The sequence below is a fragment of the Protomyctophum parallelum genome, assembly GCF_964188405.1.
Source record: "Protomyctophum parallelum genome assembly, chromosome: 3".
Classification (NCBI taxonomy): domain Eukaryota; kingdom Metazoa; phylum Chordata; class Actinopteri; order Myctophiformes; family Myctophidae; genus Protomyctophum; species Protomyctophum parallelum.
The window spans coordinates 40,751,769-40,774,711 of NC_139698.1; the positions used below are offsets into that span (position 1 = coordinate 40,751,769).

At 40.9% G+C, this 22,943-nt stretch overlaps 2 protein-coding genes across 4 annotated transcripts; both read left to right on the forward strand.

Moving 5' to 3' along the window:
- Window positions 1-360: 360 nt before the first annotated feature.
- LOC310855683 (uncharacterized protein) lies at window positions 361-11,499 on the forward strand. 2 transcript variants are annotated; one of them, XM_083760787.1, is made up of 10 exons: window positions 361-649; window positions 1,480-1,655; window positions 1,811-2,496; window positions 2,900-3,211; window positions 4,563-4,716; window positions 5,767-6,002; window positions 7,389-7,533; window positions 7,651-7,934; window positions 8,438-8,485; window positions 9,128-11,499. In XM_083760787.1, the coding sequence occupies exons 2-9, from the start codon at window positions 1,562-1,564 to the stop codon at window positions 8,465-8,467; spliced, it is 1,941 nt and encodes a 646-aa protein (XP_083616913.1). In that variant the 5' UTR covers window positions 361-649; window positions 1,480-1,561; the 3' UTR covers window positions 8,468-8,485; window positions 9,128-11,499. The 2 variants fall into 2 exon arrangements, with proteins under 2 accessions (XP_083616913.1, XP_083616912.1); XM_083760786.1 differs by lacking the exons at window positions 8,438-8,485; window positions 9,128-11,499 and having other exon boundaries at window positions 7,651-8,182.
- A 2,029-nt stretch (window positions 11,500-13,528) lies between these two features.
- LOC310856493 (uncharacterized protein) lies at window positions 13,529-18,142 on the forward strand. Of its 2 annotated transcripts, XM_083761964.1 has the most exons (6): window positions 13,529-13,839; window positions 14,571-14,725; window positions 15,192-15,499; window positions 16,533-16,577; window positions 16,947-17,139; window positions 17,251-18,142. In XM_083761964.1, exons 2-6 carry the CDS (start codon window positions 14,689-14,691, stop codon window positions 17,844-17,846), a joined length of 1,179 nt encoding a protein of 392 aa, XP_083618090.1. In that variant the 5' UTR covers window positions 13,529-13,839; window positions 14,571-14,688; the 3' UTR covers window positions 17,847-18,142. The 2 variants fall into 2 exon arrangements, with proteins under 2 accessions (XP_083618090.1, XP_083618091.1); XM_083761965.1 differs by lacking the exon at window positions 16,533-16,577.
- The last annotated feature ends 4,801 nt before the right edge of the window (window positions 18,143-22,943 follow it).

Genomic DNA, 22,943 nt, shown 5'->3' on the forward strand with positions numbered 1-22,943 from the left:
AAGTAGCCTATGCTCTATAGATCTATGATCTATAGTAGGCCTATACAGCTAGTATTGTCTGTGACTATAGCATACTAGTCTACTAGGTATATTTTTTTAGCCTAAACCTACTGTACTAACTTGTAGGCATATGTACTGTACGTGCATACTGTGCGCATATATAAATACAAATACAATTAACGATTGCCTGATTGCAATTAATCCAAAGTATCATTCCATGGTGCAAGTTATCCACTTATCGATTACATCACCGACTCGTCGCCGGACTGAAAATCGAGCGCACCCGATCCTGCTAGCTCCTCCTGCACAGTCTAGAAGAAATATGCAGTTTGTTTACACGTCATAATTTCAGCAAAACAGTTTCTGCTTCTGGGAATGTTTTCACTGTCGCATTGAGTGCAGTACATCTACGGATGCACGACGTTACGCCTAATTAATCTGAATTTAACACAATCCGGACTCCGCACTGGAGTTAAAGTCATAGGTTAAAGTAGATGCTTTGCAATTCCTACAATTAAATACCATCTAACAAGGTCTATAGCTAACATTAGCATTAGCCAAAGTCCAAGGAATCTTGAAAGGCTGATGAGCTGCAATTGATGTCTTTTTAATCTCTTCATGGTTTGCTCTCCCGGCATAGGAAAGCACGGTACGTGGTGGCACTGAAAGCATGCCTGAGCATCATTTTGATCAAGTTTGCCGTTTGCTAGCTAGCATAAGAAAGAAAAAACCACGAATGTTAGCATCCGGTCGCACTTTATTCCAGGTGCATGCAGGTGTCGCTATTGAGCAGGTTCAATATGTAGGTAACTGGTAGCAGCTAAATATCGTCTGAAAAAAAAAACCCTATGAAATGAGTCGAATGCATAGGGTCGAATGACGTGCATAAAGCATGTCAGCCTCCTTGAGGCCGCCTATGACAGTCGTACCAATAGTCAAGCACCAGCGCCACTAACATTCAATTTGAATATACAGCACTTAACAAGATCCTGGTTTATAAAGGATGCTGTATTATTATGGGAGGGATGGAAATGCATACTTTTTAGCTCAAGATCCCAAAGAGAAATTAGACGTTTGCCCAAACTAGTGAAAATAGCAGATATACACGCTTTGCACCACGTTGTGAGCTTTTAGATCAGATATTTTCACTATTATTAAAGTTTTTATTTTCTTTCCAATTCATGGATTTATTTTTTCCATTCATGAAATTATTTTTGAAATTTATTTTTTGCTTTTTATAATCAAAAACAAAGTGTAGGAAACAAAAAAAGAAAGTGACATTTACCCACAAGTCACTAACCATAAAAATGTGTCCATGTGGGTCGCGACCCACTGCCTCTAGGAGGCCATTGTCTGCACTGTAATGTAGACTACTTAGTGACTGAAATGTATTTTTAGGCATAGTGCAAACTAAGGGAGATCTGAATTAAAGATCACTGTAATGATGCCTGGTATTCCATTCTCCTTTATTTCATGAAGCCTGTGGTGATACATCAACCGAGGATTGCTCCATGCTGGGAGTCCTGGTACTGATTGTCATCTGAGAGACCCAGTTGAGTTAATGGAGGAAGGAGAAACGGATCATGAAGACACATTCAGAGAGGAGGTAGATACAGATGAGAGTACAGAAGACAGACAGCAACATATTGGAAAAGGTGAAGAAATATACATTTGTATAAAACAAACAACATTCATATTACTGTTAGGGTAATATGAGTCTGCTGTATTTAGATTTAGTTACTTATTACTCATAAAAGAATAAATGTCTTATATCTTCTTCAGTGTCTTAACATCAGTTTGTTTCTTACAGAAGGGAGTATTAGCACTGAGAATCCTCGTACATCAGCAGAAGGTGATTTGAAGCAGGAGGGTCCTCACCATTGTCCAGTTTGTGGGAAAGCATTTACTAGATCTTACCATGTGACTCGCCACATGAAAACACACTCAGGGGACAGACCGCATGACTGTCCCATCTGCGGAAAGCATTTCACGCGGAAAGCCACCCTGGTTGTCCACCAAAGAGTGCACACCGGGGAGAGACCTTACTCGTGCTCTGAGTGTGGAGTGAGTTATGCACAGATTGCCTGTTTGAGGAGGCACCAGCTGAGGCATGCCTCAGAGAGACCTTACCACTGCTCTGTATGTAGGAGAGGCTTCATCCAAAAACGATATTTAATACAACATGAAAGGACACACACAGGAGAAAGACCCTACCACTGCCCTGCATGTCCCAAACGCTTTGCTTCAACAACAGGGCTGAAGGAGCACCAAAAATCTCACACAGAGGACAACCTCCACCCCTGCTCTCTCTGTGACAAGGTTTTCACCTCATCATCATCTTTGAAAGATCATGTGAGAAAGCACACAGGACAGCCAGGACCCCACCCTTGCCCTCTATGCTGGAAGAGCTTCAATCGTCCTGGCTTGCTGAAGAAACACATGTCTATACACACAGGGGATGGAGACACATTGAATCCTGAAGACAACACTAGCAAGGTGAGACATGGATCATTCATCAATCAATCCTGGTGCTCGTCCTCCTGGGCTTAAAGACACAATGGGGTGGTTGTTCGTTGTTGTAGGCAGGATCTGCTCGTAAATCCGATGGCGCATTAGTCCTACAACTTCGCTTGAGGTTAGGGTTAGGGACAGGGTTAGTGTTGGGCCAAGTCGGAACAACGTGCTGTCGGAATAATAGTAGTGGTTCTCGACCAGGCCTTGCCTTCTGCCAGGCTACAATTTTAAATAATGTCACTGACAAAGTAGGAGTATTCTCATTGTTTTGTGTAGTATTGCACCATGCACGTGTAGTCTACCATGTACAAAACACTGTTTACAGTTTACAGTTTATATTGGTTGTCAAAATGAATAACAATACGTTGTTTTCATCTTTTGAAAGGTAACACTCCATCGTTGCGACCTATGTGACGCATATTTCACCCCAGAGAAACTGGAGCAACACAATCTCCTCCACCAGAGGGGTCTGCCATATGTGTGTGAGATTTGTGGCAGAAGTTTCTCCAGAAAATCCAGACTGGAAGAACATGTGATGTCCCATACTGGAGAGAGGCCCTACCAGTGTGATGTGTGTAAGAAAAGATTCTCCATCAAGAGAGTTTTCAAAAAGCACCAACAAATCCACACTAGGGGAGGATCAACAACAGAATCACTCTCTGTAAATGGTTCATTGCCATTAGGAGGACAGGATCAGGTGAATAACAATAATATTGTCTGACAAACACCTTGAATTAATTGCTTAGGGCTTTTTTATTGTATCCCCCGCCCCCAGTCATAGTAGCAGTTGGGAGTATTTTGGTTTTGATTCCACTGCTGTATGAGCTTGCAATAGTTATCCAGCCTTGCACAAGTTTGGCTGTAGTACCAATAGAAGGGTTTCTATTATGTCATTAATTAATCTAAATTCATGGCCTCAAACAGGTAAAAACACTGAGTTGATGTTTGCTTTATTAATGCAGTGAAAAGAGACAAGACGTGACACCTCACACACCCCATTGTTTATGCAAAGAAAATGTAATGTTGACATCATTTTTGCACAATTTGTAGAATTATATTACGGTATGTACATTGTGTTGAAAAATAAGCTGAATGAACAGCTAGCAAGCACTTTCTGTACAGAATGTACTTGTGTAAAAGTTAGTGTTAGTGTTAAACTAATGAATTGCCTGCCAGGTGCCTTTCATAAATTATTATGTTTATAATAGATGTTTTTGACACCACAGTGAAGGGAGAAAGGAAAGAGAGGGAATTTCTTGGAGAGAGGGTCATGAGCTGTGACTCAAACCAGTCATCAGTAAGCTCTGCCGAGTGTCCTTTCACTTAAAATCCTCTTTCATGTAATATTTGAAACAAAAAAGTTTTTGTTTAGAACTTTGGAACGGGGAACAGAAATGTGTAGGACTTTAGCTGTCACACAATGTCTCTGCAAGTCAGAACTCAGAACTGTGAGTCAAACTGAAGCTGAACGTTTGATGGAATGTCTTGAACTCAATGGAAGTTGGGTGGAGAAGTGTAGTGTCAAAGCTCATGTTTTTATCACAATCTAGTCAATATCACACAATGTACACATCAATGTAAATAGAGATGTGGAGGAGGGCCAATTGTCTAATGGCCATTTTCTCTCACCCTTTGTCAGCCTTCTGATTGGTCCCTGACTGACTGACCAGCAGGCTCTTTCTGCCTTGTCCCGCCCTCGTTCCACCTTGTTTATGTTGAATTTGCTAAAACATATTTTTTGGAAAAAGATAAAAACAAACATGATGCCCAGTCATCATGCTGCATCTGTGATGTTCCTTTTTACTGACACCAAGTTTAAAATAAGAATTGAAAGCACAGAATATCAATATGAAGCAACTGAATGTTATTTCAATGGTAGTGGATGGAGAGAGAGGATTTTTGTCCAACCACGAAACGGTAACCAATGGGTGCGAAGAGGGGCACAACCATGGGCAAGAGGGTGAAATCAAATCTCACAAGTGGTCTAGAAATGACCAGTTCAGTTTGGAGATTCTCATCACTGTTCTTGCTTCCTCCCATTCCACTAGAAACCTGATGACCACCTGGTGTCTAACCAATCATTATCTCCTGATGGTAATAATGGGCTCCAGGATGTTCTGGTTAAAAACGGAGAGGATGATCCGGTTGCCAGTGCAGTAATCATGTCTGATGGAGAGGAAATAATACAATCTTTTCAACCTGGTAAGCATGGATTTGTAAAACAAAAAACAAAAACCTTTTCTGGACAGAATAGATAATAAAGTTACACTGATATTGACATGGTATTAAAAAAATAAAGGTAACATTGAACATAAACAGGGGGGGGGGGGGGAGTGGCTCAGGGGTAGAGTGACTGGATGGAAACCGCAAGGTTCCCAGTTCGAAACTCCCCCAGCCCCAGAGCTAGTGTCAAAATGTCCTTGAGCAAGACTCTGAACCCCTAATTGCTCCCGATGTGCAGGTTGGTGCCTTGAATTCTTTCCTCCAGCATCGGTTTGTGAATGTAATGCACAATCTATGTAAAGCGCCTTGAATAAAGGCGCTATATAAATGCACCATTTACCATAAACACTACAATGCATTCAGATTCACAGGACACAGGATCATACGTAGGTGTGTATGTATGTGTTCATTCAAGACACAAATAATGGAAAAGGGCAGTGTAGTTGAGGCGGATGTAGAAGCCACTAGTAATGAGTGACCAATTTTTACAGAGGCGATGGTTAGAAGGTTGTGTCTTTTCCTCCCAATCCATAGCGCTGATTCATCTTTTTTCCTTGTACATACAAGGAATTAGACTTTATTATGTTTGGGATATTTATGCTCTATTTCAGATAGGTTAATGTAGTGAGACAGAGGGAGACATGACATGCAAGACAAGACAGAGGTCCGATTCAAACCCCTCTCTGAGCCTTCAGGTACTCATAGATTGTCCATTTTAATAGATAGGCAAGACAAACGACACATTTGACAATGCATTAAAAAGTTAATTGTATAAATGAAAACCTAACACAGTTATGGAAGTACTTTGCATTCTGCGTAAACTGCAAACAGATCATTAAACACCCATGGCTCAGATGCAGACTTTTTAATCTGGTTTAAATGTTTCGGCCATTAGCCTCCTCAGAGCAGATAAAAGTCCCCCCTCCCCTTTTATCTGATCTGAGGAAGGCCAATTGCCGAAAAGGCTGTAGCTACCTTATACTGTCTGAACTTCTTATTTTGTATTCTGATGACAAAACCTGTTCCTAGTTAAAGTGGCCAGACCAAAAACCAGGAGGAAAATCCACATCTGCACCGTCTGCAACAAGAGCTACACAAGACCATCCAGGCTTAAGGAACACATGAAAATCCACATTGAGGAAAATGAGAAACTCCACTGTTCCATCTGTCCAAAGAGCTTTCTGCGTCCAAGTCTACTGAAGAAACACTTGCGGATACATATGCGAGATGGGCTCACATTAGATCCTCTGAACGGCACCAGCAAGGTGAGAAACAAAAATTATATTGTACTGTATTTTGAATTGAATATCTGCTGTTCAGACCTAAACAAGGTAGCCTCGTGTAGCCAGCCTTCATCTGCCTTTGCAATGCATATTGCCCCGGGCCCCATCAGATTAACGCATTTCTGATAGAAATACAGTGTGATAAATGTATTTCTTTTTTTTTATCCCACAATTTTGTAACCCATTTTTCACCCATGTGTCAATTATCTAATGTGATTCTGGGCTCTACACACCCTCCGCCAACCTAATCCCCATATATGGGGGACATGGGGAGAGCAACAGACTTGAACTCATGCTTCCTTCATGCCTGAGGGTCCAAGTTGCTCCTTTACACCTGACAGAGGGGAGTTTCCCTGGTTGGACGTAGCGTGTGGATGGAACACGTTATTCCAACCTGTTCCTTTCCCCTCCATCAGGCGCCCGGCTGGCCAGGGGGAGGCAGTTTAGAGACCAGGATTACTGCATGTTTTTTGTGAGGGTACCTACCCTAGGGGACACGGGGAGAACATGCAAACTCCACACAGAAAAGCCCTTTCGCCAATATGGGCACTGATGACGCGGAGGAGGAAACACGCCGCCAGCACCCAGTGACAGCACTACCAACTGTGCCACCGTGCCCCGATAAATGTATTTCTGAACACTAACTGTAACCCTACCCCTACCCGTAACACTAACTCTGTCGCGGTCTAAAACTTTACTTTATTTAAAAAAAGTTGTTTGCTGTTGGCACAAAAATAGTAGCGCAAGCAGGATTCGAACCCGGGAGAGAGGTGTGGATTGAAAGTCGAGTCACTAGACCACTATGCGAGGCAGCTGGCAGAAGGGATTCAACGCCCAGCTCATGTAAAAACTAAGAATATCCCGATATTTCTGTCAGAAGACGTTGAGGGCTGATTTGACCCTTTTGCAACTAATATCCACGCAGTGATATTAGTATCGCTACGCGAGGGCGAGGCTAATGTATTACCAATGCATCATGTTTTGGTGATTTTGCTGTTATATATTAATTAAAGCAATAAGCCACAAAAGGCTGTGGTTTACTGTGTATTTTAGAACGGATATAGGGAGTTGCAGCGCTATCTAGAAGAGTGGGCACCTTTTTTTGTCTTATTTTTTTGAAGAGTGGGCACATGGATTTTTTGGACTGTGTACTTAATGGGGGGGAAGACGGGGCACCATTTGGGGAGAAGACGAGGCACTTGAGGTGGATGTTTTGGCAGAAGACTGGACACTATTTGGGGAATACTGGGCTCTCTGAGTCTGAACTGATTAATACGTTTTAATTTTCTCTGTGTATACACTATGTGTAACCACATAAATGGTACAATATTCAGTATTGTCATGTCTTTTTTAATGTATTTTTCCCAGGGTGCAGATAACCATGGTGACCCGAACTGTGACAAAGGTTCTATTTTAGATAATGGAGGTGACAAAACAGAGAACGAGGAGGTGTCTGCCAGCGGTTTGATTAATTCAGATGGTGAGGAAGAGAATTGGAAGCCTATTATAATCCGTAAGTGGCAGCAAATTAGGAGTGATCATAACATTATTCAAATTATTATTAGTAGTAGTATTTGTTATCCATCATGAAACTTCTTTATAACAACCACCATCTTGTTACCACCATCAGACAAAAATGGCAGCCTGGAGAGCCAGGAAGGCAACAATGGCAAACCAAAGCACTGCTGTCCAGTGTGTGGCAGAGACTGTCAGAAGGCATCGGCGCTGGTGAAACACCTGAGGATCCACTCAGGAGAGCGTCCCTACCAATGTCCTACCTGTGGGAAAAACTTCACCCAGCAGGTCCACATGACTGAGCACCAGAGGATCCACACAGGGGAGAAGCCCTACACCTGCATGGGCTGTGAGAAGAGCTTCAGCTTTTCCAGCGCCATGCGGCGACACCAGCGCCTTGTAAGGGCTTTAGGGGCGCCATTAGGCTTATTATAGCCTGGCCTAGTCAGCCTGCTTTCTGGTCTAGAGGGGTGGGCATGGGCACGCAAGGATCAACCGCTGGAGAATATTGGTTCACCCAAAGCGACGTCCCCTCTGCACTGTAGTTCACTCCCACTCCTACTCTCCTAGACCAGGAAATGTCTCTCGTTCCCCAAGGCTTTCATTTTTTGAGCCGAACATAAATAAAAATAAATAAATAAATAAAAGCCTGGGTACCGAGGCTAGGCTTATTAGGGGGTGTGTGTGTGTGTGTGTGTGTGTGTGTGTGTGTGTGTGTGTGTGTGTGTGTGTGTGTGTGTGTGTGTGTGTGTGTGTGTGTGTGTGTGTGTGTGTGTGTGTGTGTGTGTGTGTGTGTGTGTGTGTGTGTGTGTGTGTGTGTGTGTGTGTGCGCGCGTACGTGGGTGCGTGCGGGAGAGATTTAAGCTTCAAAATAATTCGTTTTTGTTTTGTTCATTTTGCAGGGACGATGTCGTGGCGTTTTAGACAAATGATGACATCACTTTTGCAAGGCAAGTTTTGTAACAAAGGTGTCCAGCTCCTATTACTCCTGTGTGCTCACAGAACAAACTGTTTAAATGCTTTAAATTAAATTAGCCTTGCTGAGATTGACTTTCACAATATACAGTATGTGTTGTGAAAATCAATCAATAATATATTACGGGTATATACAGGCTGATAAAACCTTAGATCTCCATATATGGAGCTGACCTGTTCTGACATTCCATATATTGATCCTTCCCCAGCCGTCCTTCCTCTTTTGACTGATACCTGTCCATTCAAACTATACACGCGGCAGCCGGCAAAAACTAAAGTTCTCAACAGGCCCGAAAATTAAGGCCCTACCTGGGCCCTAACTTAGCTGGCCCAATGCCCTGCCTGGCCTTACTAATTATCACACATCTTACGCCCTACCCTGCCCGAAAACGTCTGTTGTTTCAGGTCGCTTCTCGCCCTCAGGGTGTCTTACTGGTAATAATACTTATATAGGTTAATAGATTAAAATAAGTACCGGTATAAACATTCTGTCGTATTTACTAGTTTATCCTTTCTTCAGTTCGTGTCTGTATGATTCTTGCATATCCTTTTGGCTTAGAGGACTTGTAGACTGTTATGTTGTGGGTGAAAAAGCTATACCATTTTCTAATTTCCAGTGTCCCAGTCTTCCTCCACATGGACAGGACCAGACCTTTTCAGGACCATGGTGACAATGAACCAAATTCACCGTTAAGGGAAACCCAAATCACTACCTAAACCTGGCAGAGCTACATTTGGTCATCCTCAACAGTCTTCTTTCCTGGGGATAGGCCCAACATGGTACTGGTGGAGATGGGCAGGACACAGGATCTTCCGGGGGTAAAGTGACTGGTCAGAGGCAAATATGACTGTTCTATTTCATTCTTCCTGACTGCCAGAGACAGTTTTTAACACTGAATGATATCCGTCTAACGCATGTACAGGTTGAGTAATTGATATCAACAAAGTCACAGCTGTGATTATATGATGATGGTGGCAGTAGCCAGTTTATATAAGCCCACGTTGTCATTAATGACTTCCCTTTGATCATCTCGCAGGCAGGCTAGCAGGTTTGAGGTTAGAAAAAACCAAAGCTGTATTTTCGCAGGGAGCCCTATGAGTTAACCATATATGGGCTGGAGCCTCGTATTGCATGCTCCAAGAGCTGCGATTAAGACTTTATTGTGTTATTGAAAACCACCTACAATATAACTATAGCTCCCAGCAGACCACTGTTTGTGCTGGACACTGAGAAAGACGCCACAGGTTTGTATGGTATATAGAAGAGTCTTTCTGTCATAGTTGATAGTTGTTCTTCAGTTGTATACATTTTCAGTTTGATTGTCTAGAAGCGGATGTTCGCGCTCATTTCAGTGCCTGAACAACTTAAGTTGCGGATTATTATTATTATTATTATCGTGATTGCCTGTTGAGTGTTTTCGCTCATTACAGAGCTTATTTAAGTGTATAGTGTTATAACTGTTTCACAATAAAAGTGCTTCCACTTATACTTGATAGGTGATTTGTTTTATTGTATTGCTTCCTTTGCTCTAGTAACTACTTCACTATGGCACATGCTTGCCGTGTCTGAATGGTACCACTGTTATCACTGAAGTCCAGGAACACAGACCATTTGGTTGCTACGGTTGACATTGACACCTTGGCATCCTAATTTGTGGAGATAAAGGAGTTGCTCCCTAACCTCCAGCCGGATAGACCTGTTCCCCAAGTTGACTGCTATCGATCCTGCCACAGTAGGATGGGATGAGGACGATTAATTGTCTACAACGGCTTGCTGCACCGACTTCAGTGATGAGATTGGACCAGAGCAGGCAGAAGTGGCCACCTGTATTTCAGACACCAGCTCTCTTTGGTTGGGAAGTGAATCCAGAGTGGGCTCGGGGGCTGCCATGGCTTAGATTAAGCCTGTTGTTCGTATGCCACTAGTGTGGCTGGGCCTGAATGAGGCCTAAAAGTGGCCTAAAAGTGTCTTCTTTAGATTTGCTCCACCTCAGGCTGCTTTCTCTGTTCCCAACTCCGAGCAATACATTGCAGAGTGCCACAAATGCTGGGAAGACCGCAAGTCCCAGACCCACTGTGTCTCTGATGCTAGGGCCTTGGCCTCTAGGGCAGGATTCTGCCACTTACGGGCTGGCCAGCGTGCCATCTGTGGAGCCATCTATTGCCTCTCTGATTTGTTCGCCCAATGAAATGCTATGACCAGTTTCCCGTTGCCCCAGGCCCCAGTATTGTATTACAGATGAGCTACTGTCCAAGAGTTATGACACAGCGGAGGAAATGTGTGTTACGCCCACGTGGGTTGCACCCTGTACTTTTGCCCGGTTCTACAGCGTTATGTTGCTGGAACCACGGCAGTTGCGACTGCTGTTCTATGGGTCCCTTGGTTTAGGCCATTCCCGGCAAGGTAGGATTCCTCGTGACTTTGTTAATACTAGACATCCAGTGTTAAGCACTGCCTCTGCCAGTCAGGAAGAATGAAATAGAATGAGAGTTACATAATATGTAACTACAGTTCTATTAACTCTTGATGGCTGCCAGAGTCCGCTGTCACTCGGAACCTTGTGAGAAGATTCCGTAGGGAAGTCATTTATGACGGCACGGGCTCATGTATGCTGGCTACTGCGTTCCACGCCCACCGTCATGTCACAGCTGTGACTTAGTTGATATTAATTACTCGACCTGCACGTGCACGAGACGGATATCATGCAGTCATCCAGAATTCCTAGAACCATAGTTAGCTAGTTACATACTATTTTGGTGGGTATATGATGTATCATTGGAACTATTGTGATTCACATTGCATCATTGCTATGTGCATCTATGTGCATTGATGATGCACATTTTCTGGCATTGGTATGCCAATTCGTGGTTTTATCATGTTTTCTTTCTGTATAAACAATACTATTGTCGTCTGCTGTCAACTGAGACTCTTTAAGGGTGTAGATGAATACATAAAATGTCCCTCATTGCAATCAAGTATGTGGCATAATCCTGCTTTGGTTGAAATTATTGTATCCTGTTTTAAGTTTATTTTCAAAAGAACAGTAACTACTGTATTATATAGTGTGTGTGTGTGTGTGTGTGTGTGTGTGTGTGTGTGTGTGTGTGTGTGTGTGTGTGTGCGTGTGTGCGTGCGTGCGTGCGTGCGTGCGTGCGTGCGTGCGTGCGCGATTGGTGAAATCAACAAAATTCAATGTCCTTGTTACGATTTTGGGGTATAGAGAGTATGCACATACATGATTTTCCCATCAGGACACGCCCCCCTCATCTAGACTGAGTGGCAAAACATTGAGCAGCATGGAGTGTTGGAGTTTGGAAGCGCTTATTGGAAATCACTCAACCGTCCTGCGTACCACCTGTTTCTAAATGTCACATCATGCAGGAGGCAGCAAAATGTTGTGTTATTGAAAACAAGCACTTCCAAACTCTGACTCTAAATAATGAAATGCAGGGCATTTCTTGACAGAAAGTAGTGCATAATGTGGTGGTCTATGGTGGATTTGTATTAAACAAAAACTTTGCAGATAGAAAGAGGATAATTGAAGCTTTTCGTACAGCTGCAATGTTGGTCAGTTTAACATTGTTTAATGCAATCAGACAGGACTTTTCTGTTGAAAATGGGCTGCCAAGGCCAGAAAGTATATTTTTGCCCATCAGTGGGCATTCCCGCATAACTTCCAGGTACGACGATGTCACGCACATACCCTCTATTGCGTTTGCTTTCACTAAATATTCACAAGGCACATGGTAGTCTCGTCACGTGTGGCCAGACATTTGCTTCCAACAATTTTCAAATGCTTCTATATAGCATTTGGAGATTGTGGAATAGTTGTCTGGCTACGCAAGACTAGGCCCATGGCAACACACTCGGGGGACAGAGCATACAGGTGTCCTGTCGGCGACAAGCAATTCACAAAGAAAGTAAGCGTAATTGTCGAGTGATTGAAGTGTGGAGTGACTTTTGCACAGCTACAGTAGGCTGTCTGAAGAGGCACCAGCTGCTGAGACATGTAATGCTTCAAGGGGACCTTACCACTGCTCTATGTGCAGCAGAGGCATCTTCCAAAACAGTATTGAATACAACAAAAAGGACACACAGGAGAAAGACCCTACCACTGCCCTGCATGTATGTACCACACGCTTTGCTTCAACGGCAGGGTTGAAAGAGCACCAAAATGTGACATAGGCCTACTGTAGAGGAAACCCCACTCCTGCTCTCACAACAATGTGACAAGAAGGTTTCAGCCCAATTCTGCCACAAATGAATTCCATTTCATCTTTTGAAAGGTAACACCACATTGTTGCATCCTGTGCAACAAATATTTCTCATCACCAGGGGGGGGCTGCAGTATGTGTGATTGTGTGAGATCCATGGCAGAGCCATGGTTTCACCAGACAATCTAGCTAGCCTGTAGGAACACATCATGTTCCAGAGTCAATATCCATGAATGGCTCACTGCCAATAGGAGGACAGAACATGGGGAATTCCATTGATAATATCATATTTTGTTTTTTTATTCCACATCTCTGTCTGACCTTGTTTCAGTTTGAGAATGTTTTTGTTTGTTTGCCATAAAAAATGTGCAGCCCTGAGAACAGCCTAATAGAAAATATGCAGAACGTTTATTTATTTATTTATTTATTTATTATTATTAATATTATTTATGACATTTTTACATTGTGTGCCAATTCTACCAAACGTATAGCCTAGTTTTTTGACAGCACAGTAGCCTAGTCACCCTAGTGAAGCCAGGAAACAGAGGATATGACATATATCCTAGGCCTTTAGCCTATAATGCCGTTTGTCCTTTCATTTGATGTGATGATTCATGTGATGATGGAAATCTCTTGATACAGCACAAAGGCAAATTAACTTAAGTGAAATGTTTGCGGGGAAATAGTTTAATATTTAAAATTTCATATGAGTCCGTTTTGTTTTGAAGACCGGGAACCGAAGCTGTAAGTGTATTTTCCGTACGACACATTTAGGTGTCGCACAACTCTGCGAGGATCTCAAAACAGACAGCTCGGGGATTTGCTCCCTCATTAAATGTATTTTAATCTTTGTAAAAAATAACTATATGTCTTATAAGGCTAAATCTATATATGTGCGAATGTTATGCAAGTTAGTAGACAGTAGAAAATGTGACGTTAAAAAAAGATACAAAGTTTTGCAGCCATGCTCGCAAGGATAATGTTCATTGTAGTAAAAACTCACTGACATGGCGTGTATCTTTGTCGAGCTCTTAACATCTTAAGTGATGAGCTGGCAAATGCCTTCTGTCCATTTTGCTCTACTACAACAATAATAGCGGACTGTTTCAATCAGGTCGGTCTTCCTACGTTTCTGTTGATACTTCTGATTATATAGGTCATTAGATTTATAATGCTTTGGAGTACTAAGTAATGTCTGGCTAATGTAGACGAGGAATGGATTGATGAATCACTGTTGAACGTATAGGCCAGGGATTTAGGAATTGTCATTGTCAAACAAACATGCACAGTTGAACTCCAGCGACATTATTATTCACATCACCATCAGGATATCATGTCCTGGTGCTGATCTAAGGTACTATATAGGCGTTAGGCGTATGATAGCAGCTGGTCCATATAGCTCTAATGCGTTGCAAAACGCGTATGATGTATTCTTGCAGTTGCAGTTACACTTACCACCAGTGACCAGCTATAGGTTCTTGTTAAAGTATGTATAACGCATGATCAGCTCCAATTTTTTGCTCTGTTGTGCTTTTCATCTATAATAAATGCAATCATGTATATAATCTCACAGGATGCACTAAAACCACAATTGTAATTTTCTGGTGTGGTGATTTCATGTCATAGGACATAGGTGATGGTGTACATCCACTCCCAATACACTTCCAATACAGGAAGAAAATTAATCTATTCATGTTTCAATGAATTTATAATAAACCAGTTTCTTTATCAGTGTTGCAGACTATTTTCTTCCGTGATTTGATGTCATACCAAACTATTCTCAAAATGTCAAAAATCGTATAGAATGATTCTCATCACTGTTCTTGCTTCCTCCAATTCAATTAGAAACCTAACGACTATCACCTGAGGTCCTACACCATGACTAGGCTTCTGACAGTAATAACGGGCTCCAGGATTTGATGGCTAAAACACAGAGGATAACAGGGTTGCCAGTGCAGTAATCATGTCTGATGGAGAGGAAATGCAATCATGTCAACCTGGTAAGCATGGATTATGAAAGTATAATTCAAGTTTATTTTACTGCCAGATAGCCAGGCTTGTGAAGTTACTCTGCTATGTGCAACACAAATTAATATTAAGGCAACAGTGAACATAGTGCAACAAACAGTATTTTTAACGCATTGTATTCACATTCACGGATCTGTGTGTTTCTGTGTATTGGAAAATGGCAGTGTAATGGAGGGGGGTGGTACTAGTAATAATGAGAGCTGAGCATTTATAAACTCTAGCTGAACATACGGTAGCCTACTCAAGAAAATGCATAAAAGAAGACGCTATTTGCAAGATTAGCCCTGTACACACACTGTAATACATATTAGAGATTAATCACTATTAAGAGGGAGGTGAAACAAGACATTGCATACTGTGGTACTCTTGTTTTGTCAAATGAAATGAAATGGGTTCGTCTTTTACATTCTGGTGACAAAAGCCTACTCCTTGTTACAGAGGGCAGTCCAACCACAAGAAAGAAAATCCACGTCTGCCCCATATGCAATAAGAGCTACACAAGACCATCAAGGCTTAAGGAACATGTGAAAATCCACATAGAGGAAAAGCTTTACATTTGCTCTGTGTGCAATAAGGCTTTCTCAACATCAACGAATTTAAGAGCCCATGAGAAATCCCATGTGGCTGATAAACCACACCCCTGTTCTGTCTGTCCAAAGCGCTTTCTGCGCCCAAGCCTGCTGAAGAAACACTTGCAGATACATGTGCGAGACGGGCTCATAGCGGAACCTACGACAAGCAACAAGGTGAAAGACAAAATAATGATTATTTTTTGCTTGTCTGCTGTTTAGACATTACAAAGTCTAATGAAGGCATTGTCTTTTTGTTATATAGCCTATTGTGTTTCATTGCTCAGTTGTACAATGTGCATTTACAACAATCTACTATTTAATACTTTAATATTCATTCATAGATATACTGTAGATGTAGGAGACACATGAGTTATCTGAAAATTGGGTAAAGAGGTTAATGTATTTCTTTTTTTCTTTTAAATAATACTTTTATTTATGTGCAAGCTCTCAACATTTCGGTTACAGGAAGAGTTAGTAAAAATAACAGGAAGGCACAGTCCAATTACACTGTACATAAGGTGCATGCTTAAAAATTATAGATACTGTATGGCACGAGTGCAGGTGGAAAACATTACCATTTACCAGATGGTTAAAATGTAGCTGTTATATAAAATCAGGGTATCAGGTGCATGGTAGTGACATGGTTAAATAGCCTATTTAACCCTTATTTTAACAAAAAGACATCCCTTACACCACCTTTAAAAAAGTGGGGAAAAAAAGGTTTTGGTTAAACATAAGAATTGGCTACTTGACTGGCTACTATTTTGATCGTGTTAGCATGGCCCATCATTGACAAAGGTAGTCTTCCGATTTTTGTAAAAGCTAAGTACTTTTTGGAAATGTAGACTTATGGAAAGGTTTAAAGAAAGGTCAAGTCATGTTTTTAAGAAGCATGAATTCAAATTTATCTCCGTTTGTGGCGTTAACAGTGCCCGACCAATCGAGCATAGGCTTAAATGAGCTCTTAACATAGGAGGCAGGGTTTTGGCTGGATGAGACAGGAACAGTATGTACAATACATGCATTCAAAAATGTATAATAAACAGGTAGTTAAGAAATGAGCACTGTGATCTACTGACAGACTGTTTATTACTCTTCAACCTTTGGTACTCATTGTTCTTTTAATTCATACTGTACATTTTAAGTAATATCCTTAAATTTAAAAGTAACCTTCCTAATTCTGCCCCATGAAATCACTCTGCTTTAGGAATTCTGGTTGGACGTAGACGAAGAAGAGGATGAGAAAGACGAGGTGAGAGTAGAAAGGCATTTAACCAGTTCAGGACTCTCACTAGGTTAAAAACATGGCTGTGCACAGAGCTTTGGTTGTGCCAATGTGCAAGCATATACTAGTCAACAGTATTACTATTACCCTATTGGTCTGAATATAAGACTACAGTAAATGTTTTTCCAATGGAAATATCCTAAAATAAGGGCTCTTTTTCCATAAATGAATCTTGATAAATGGTGGTCGTCTTATAATCAGAGTCGTCTTATATTCGGTACAATACGGTATTTACATACTTGAAGGCAGCACTGTGTTGCTAAAGCCCAATACTTCTTTTTTCCAGGATGCAGATATAAAATAATAAATGTTGCATTGTCTTGTTTTTTTTTCTAGGATGCAGATGGCCAATTCAACACGTCCGATTCCTTCACTTCAGCACCCAAATTTGGTAACCATGGTGACTCAAACAACAAGGAAAAAGGTTCAGTTTTGGATGAGGATATCAAAATGGAGAACGAGGAGTGTTCTGTCAGCGGTTTGATTAATTCAGATGGTGAAGAAGAGAACTGGAAGCCTGTTATAATCGGTAAGTGGCAGAAAATGTGCAGTGATGATGATCATTCAAATAATTTATTAGTATTTGTCGTCCATCATGACACATCTTCATAACAAACCACCATCTTGCTACCACCATCAGACCAAAATGGCTGCCCGGAGAGCCAAGAAGGCAACAATGGCAAACCAAAGCAATGCTGTCCAGTGTGTGGCAGAGACTGTCGGAAGGCCTCAGCACTGGTGAAACACCTGAGGATCCACTCAGGAGAACGTCCGTACCAATGTCCTACCTGTGGGAAAAACTTCACTCAGCAGGTCCACATGACTGAGCACCAGAGGATACACACAGGGGAGAAGCCCTACACCTGCATGCTCTGTGAGAAGAGCTTCAGCTTTTCCAGTGCTTTGCGGCGACACCAGCGCCTCCACAACGACGACAGACCCTACCAGTGTTCCATTTGTCAGAAGAGTTTCAAGCAGCTGAGCTCAATGAAAAGCCATGAGCTCATCCACTCGGGGGTACGGCACTACTGCTCATTCTGCGATAAGAGTTTCAGCAGGGCGATGGAGCTAACCTACCATGTAGGCACGCACTCGGAGGGCAGACCGTACTTCTGTAATATCTGTAAGAAGAACTTAAGTGGTGCCAGGATCTTTCGAAATCACATGAAGAAACACAAGTCATCTTCTGAACCCCAGGAGGTGGTGTTACTCTCAGATGATTTAACTAGTAAATGAAACACTTACAAGGCCTAATGCTTGACAAAGGCAAGAGATTGCACTGCAACCAATAACACAACTAGAGAGTTGTCCCTGAATACAAGCAGTGTTTTATAGCTTACAGTAAATGGTGGACAGACGCTCACTGTGAACTTTGATTCCTCTGTACGCTGGAACTGTAATGTATTGCAACTTGCAATGCTGCTATTCCATATTCACACCCCACTATGTGGCATCCTGATAGGCTATGCCAGTGCATGAACTCCTGGTCTCCTAACACATTTTATTAGACCTCATTCACTAATTATCTGCGTATGAATTATCTTAACTGTTAGCTGAAGATTTTGCATGCAAAACTGCTGCCGGTTTCAATAAACTTGTGGACCAGCCACTTTTGTACTTATTCAATGACTGTAAATGTGCACATTGTTCAATAATGCCAATGGATATACTATCAAATTATATGACTAAATCACTCAAATCTAAATGTAGGTACTAGGCAGAGTTTAGTTGGATAATATATCCAGGACTCTGGGGAGCCATCATCTTGCTGTTTGGTTATCATTGTTAACTTATTAAAGCTACAATCCAAATACTTATTTTTAGGAATAAATGTTATTTACTATTTTAACCAATCTGTATGTTAGAGTAGCACATTTGCAGTAGTTGGAAGTGGTGTACAACTGTACATACATGCGATTGATCAGTACTGCTTTAGTAAAATTCAAGTGAAATGTTCAAAATGTATAAAAAATTGTCAGCCCACTCTGACCTGTTGGTGTGCATAAAACACAGACAACTTAATTACTGTATTGTCTGTATATGCAGGATACTAAGGTGAATATCATTATATGACTGAAGAATCAGTGAAAATGGGATGTCATTGCACAAACCTAAAACCATAGCATTATGAGTTGACATTAAAGATACTTATAGACAGTTATACAGTATATCTGTCCAGGAAGCATTTACTTGGGTTTATGTGCTATTATATGACAGCAACAATATGCTGTTTCTTTCACATTTTGGTCAGCAGATGTCACTAGTGGACAAACTGTACATTACTGCATTATCCACCTGGTACCATCCTCTGTAAGACATCCTAAGAGGAGTGGCCAGAGTAGTAAATGAAAACATGGGAGGAGTTTAGTGCATATAACAGGGATATTAACTGATGAGATATTAAAATATTAGCTACCACGTCTGATGCAGACCAACAGCTATTTATACTAGTTCTGAATATACAGTAGCCCTTGTTTGTGTTGTTGAAGGTGTTGAAGTCCAGGGATAGCCACCATGTCAACTGTGGGAAGTTTAGAGGTGATGATCCACAACAGTACAGAGCAGAACACCACTGGAGCTGAGGACTGGACACATGTGAGTTATTAACAGTTAAGAGTTTTAACAAACTGCAATTACTGCAATTAATATCTGTTTCTACCTCCTGCTTCTGAGTCATGCATAATGATTATAAAAATAAAAGAATACTTGTCTATGACTTTGGACCTCAATTTAGGCACTTGTGTAATAGTAATAGTATTGGTTAATTTCAAATGAATGTAGACTGATGTCTAGTTTTCTACTGCAGTCATAAGGTCCTTGAGTAACAAATGATATTTTGTAGGCCTACAATGGTTTGACTGCTTGTTCTGAAGACAGTATTGATAATGATGTATCTCATTTGAAGGTGTATGATGCAGTGAGATGGATTCAGTTGGTCATGGCGGTACTGAGGTTAGTAGGCCTATGATGAGTTTGAATTTCTACTTGGTCTCTTAATTTCTGGATCTGGGGTCCAGATGGCTCACCTTGAGTGCAAAACACCTAATAGAAAAGGTTCAACAAGATGCGTTTGCACAGTGGAAGGGCTTGGGTATACACATGTGGTTTATATATAGATGAAACATTTGCCTCATTTGCTCAATTGCAGAAAAAACCGAAAAGTCAAACAAACAAACCATTTTCACAGAATTCATGATTGATGTATGATTATGCATTGCTTGCAGCATTCTTGGTTCAGCCTCCATCATCATATATGCTACTTCACAGAGCATGCTCTGGACACCTGAGGTTAGTGATTGGGAAGGTCTCTGCTCTCTGTTTGACTGTCTCTTTGCTGGGTCATCATGCAGTAAACAAGAAACACTGACCTGAGACTCATCTAAATGAGCTTTGTGCTTAAGTTACTTCCAAGATGTGATGTGAATTTGCAATTGAATGCATATGTTAGACGTTTTATTGGTGGGACCCAGTCCTCAACAGTTTTCAATTTGTTATAATGTCAAATCACCACAAGTTGTGATTTCACTTAATGCGGCCCGCAGCTATTGAAATTCCAGCTGTATTCATCTGTTCCAATTCCAAACATGCAAACATGACCCGCTTTAAATTACTTCAGTCTATATGAGTAGTTTAATGACTAGTATTACAAAGTCAAAGTCAAAGTAGGGCATTCATTTACGTTCAAATATGGAGATAAGAGGTTTCTGCCTGCCCCACCCTTGATATACAGTTGCATATATATCGTGGAAAGGTTCGTTTTCTTCTGTATTATAATTAAAAAAGTAAAACTTATATTCTAGATTCATTGCGCATAAAGTGAAATATATAACCTTTTTTGTATTATAAATATGGTTTTTTTGTGGTTTCATAAAATATTCTAATATTTTCTGTATGCCAGAATCATCAAGATTAAAACAAAATATTTTAAATATTTCACTTTATGCGCAATGCATCTACAATACAGTATATTATGAAGGTTTCACCTTTTGAATTATATTATGGAAGAAAATGAACTTTTCCACAATATTAAAATGTTTTGAGATGCACCTGTAGTGTAGTACGTTTGTCTTAACATGGTGACAAGTAGAACTATTTGTTTTCCAGCTCCAGCCCCTGTTTCTGCTCAGTCTGACTGACCTACTGTTGGCCCTCAGTTGGCTGATAGGAGCAGCTCTCTTCACTGCAAATTGTGACAGTTATACTAACTGTTACCATCTACACACTGTAGAACAGGTAGGAGACTGTTACCATCTATTACATACTTTAGAACAGGTAGGAGACTGTTGTTACCATCTACATATATACATACATACATATACATACGAACAGATAGGACTGACATCTTCCATTTATCTCAGGTTAGTTTGGCCACACTATGTATCACTGCAGATGCCTGGTCAAGTGGTCAGTGCTTTTTACACCTTCTTTTTGGCTATAGAGATGGAAAAGTATAGAGTGGGCCTTCCCTTAGCAATGCTGGGCTTTCTTACACAGAAGAGGAAGTAATCAATCTGCTAGGGCCTCTGTGACATTTCTGTTCATCGATATACTAAGTTGTGTTGACTAGACAATTGTATGGTATCCATAGCAATAACCGTCATCAAGTCTCCCTGAACTGTCACCTTTTGACATTAACAATGAACATAATTCAATAATATCAATAATAATCCTGACCGAAGACATGCCCATGTTTCCGCTTTTTATCCTGATTATATACTGTATCTGTCGAAAGTACATATTTGTTTCACAGAGGTGTGTGAATATTATCTTGAATGTATACAAATAATCCAAATAACAAGGACGTAACTAAAGATATTGCTAAGTGATTTGAAGAGACTCACCCTGTAACTCAAACACATCTGGGCCACACTTGTTGCTTTATCTTTCCATCACACATCAAGCTGTGGTCAGGTCACTCAACTTGTGCAGCCTAGCCGAGGGTTTCAACTTTCAACTAATGGCATTCCCTTCTGCCTGGTTTGCTACCATGATGGTAACTGAAAGAGAGGGCCTGGAAGCCATCAATACATGTATGGCACATGTCATGACAACACAGACACTGCACTAAACCAAGTACAGCTAGTGTAGGCTGTACTCTCTACTGCTTTTGTTCTACTTAGTTTAAATAAAATATTATAACTATATAAAAAAGAGTTGATTAGCAGAAAATGACTGGTCTAGATATTTCATGAACTGATGCAGGACAAATACTACTGAATGTTTCTGACCTCATTTCATTGTTCTTGTTCAACGGCTGAGGACACAGAACAAGTTTAATTATTTTATTATTTCAAGAAGTGCTGGTGTTGGAATTTCCTTTTTTTTCCTTGCTCAAGAAAATTAGCTTAATGGAAATATATGATGTACAGTGGATGTGGTTGTGGTTCATGTAGTAGACACACACCACTTTTAGTGATTACGCATGAACTCTGTATTCTAATGAAGCTTGACCAAAACCCAAATGAAACTAAAATGTTCTTCTTTCCTGTCTACCAGATTCTGTACATGGCTTCCTTTTTCTACACATTAAACTATGTGTGGGCCCTCTACACAGGGATCAAGAGAAGGTTCTACTGCCATATGAATGAATACACAGTAGAGGTTAGTACACTACTACCAGATAAATCCCTTTTTTATGTTTACTGCTCTTTTATATGGCAACGAGTTTTATAGCACTTTTATACATTTTTGTCTTTGTTCTGTGTCCTGTGTTGCTTCTCATTTGTATCCTTTGCCTTTGTTATTTTTATTTTTTTCAAGTGCCCCACCACAGTCAGTACTGCCAGCAAAATAACAGCATTTGTTTCAGGGTAAGCATAGTTTATAAAGTTACTTCAGGATTAAATGTTTAGGATGGAATTTGAGTATGTTTAAAATTGACCGGGATGGTTTACCAGGCTACAACAACACCTAAAACGATAAGAAAAATCTCTCTTCATCTTATTTTCCTCTCCTTGCAGTATTCTACCAGTGCTGCTGATGATGCCAGCATTTATACAAGGGAACATAGGCCACTGTTATGCTAACTTCAGCCAACCCTACAAGTAAGTAGAAATCATCCAAAGACATTGTTACTGTACATGTTCAGTCTTGCACTCCATTGTACCTGAAGACACATGCTCTTTTTCAGCACATAGGATTGTATTTGATATGTAAACCAACCTGTACGATCACAACCACTGAGCTCCGATATCCCAATAATCTAATCCATAAATCCGACTACCCAATATTCCGACCATAGAGCCCCATACTAACAATATCCCAAACCCTGTCTTGCATGTGGAAGCCACGGGTGAGTTTTAACCGGCCATGTAATCGGACAAACGCAGGGGT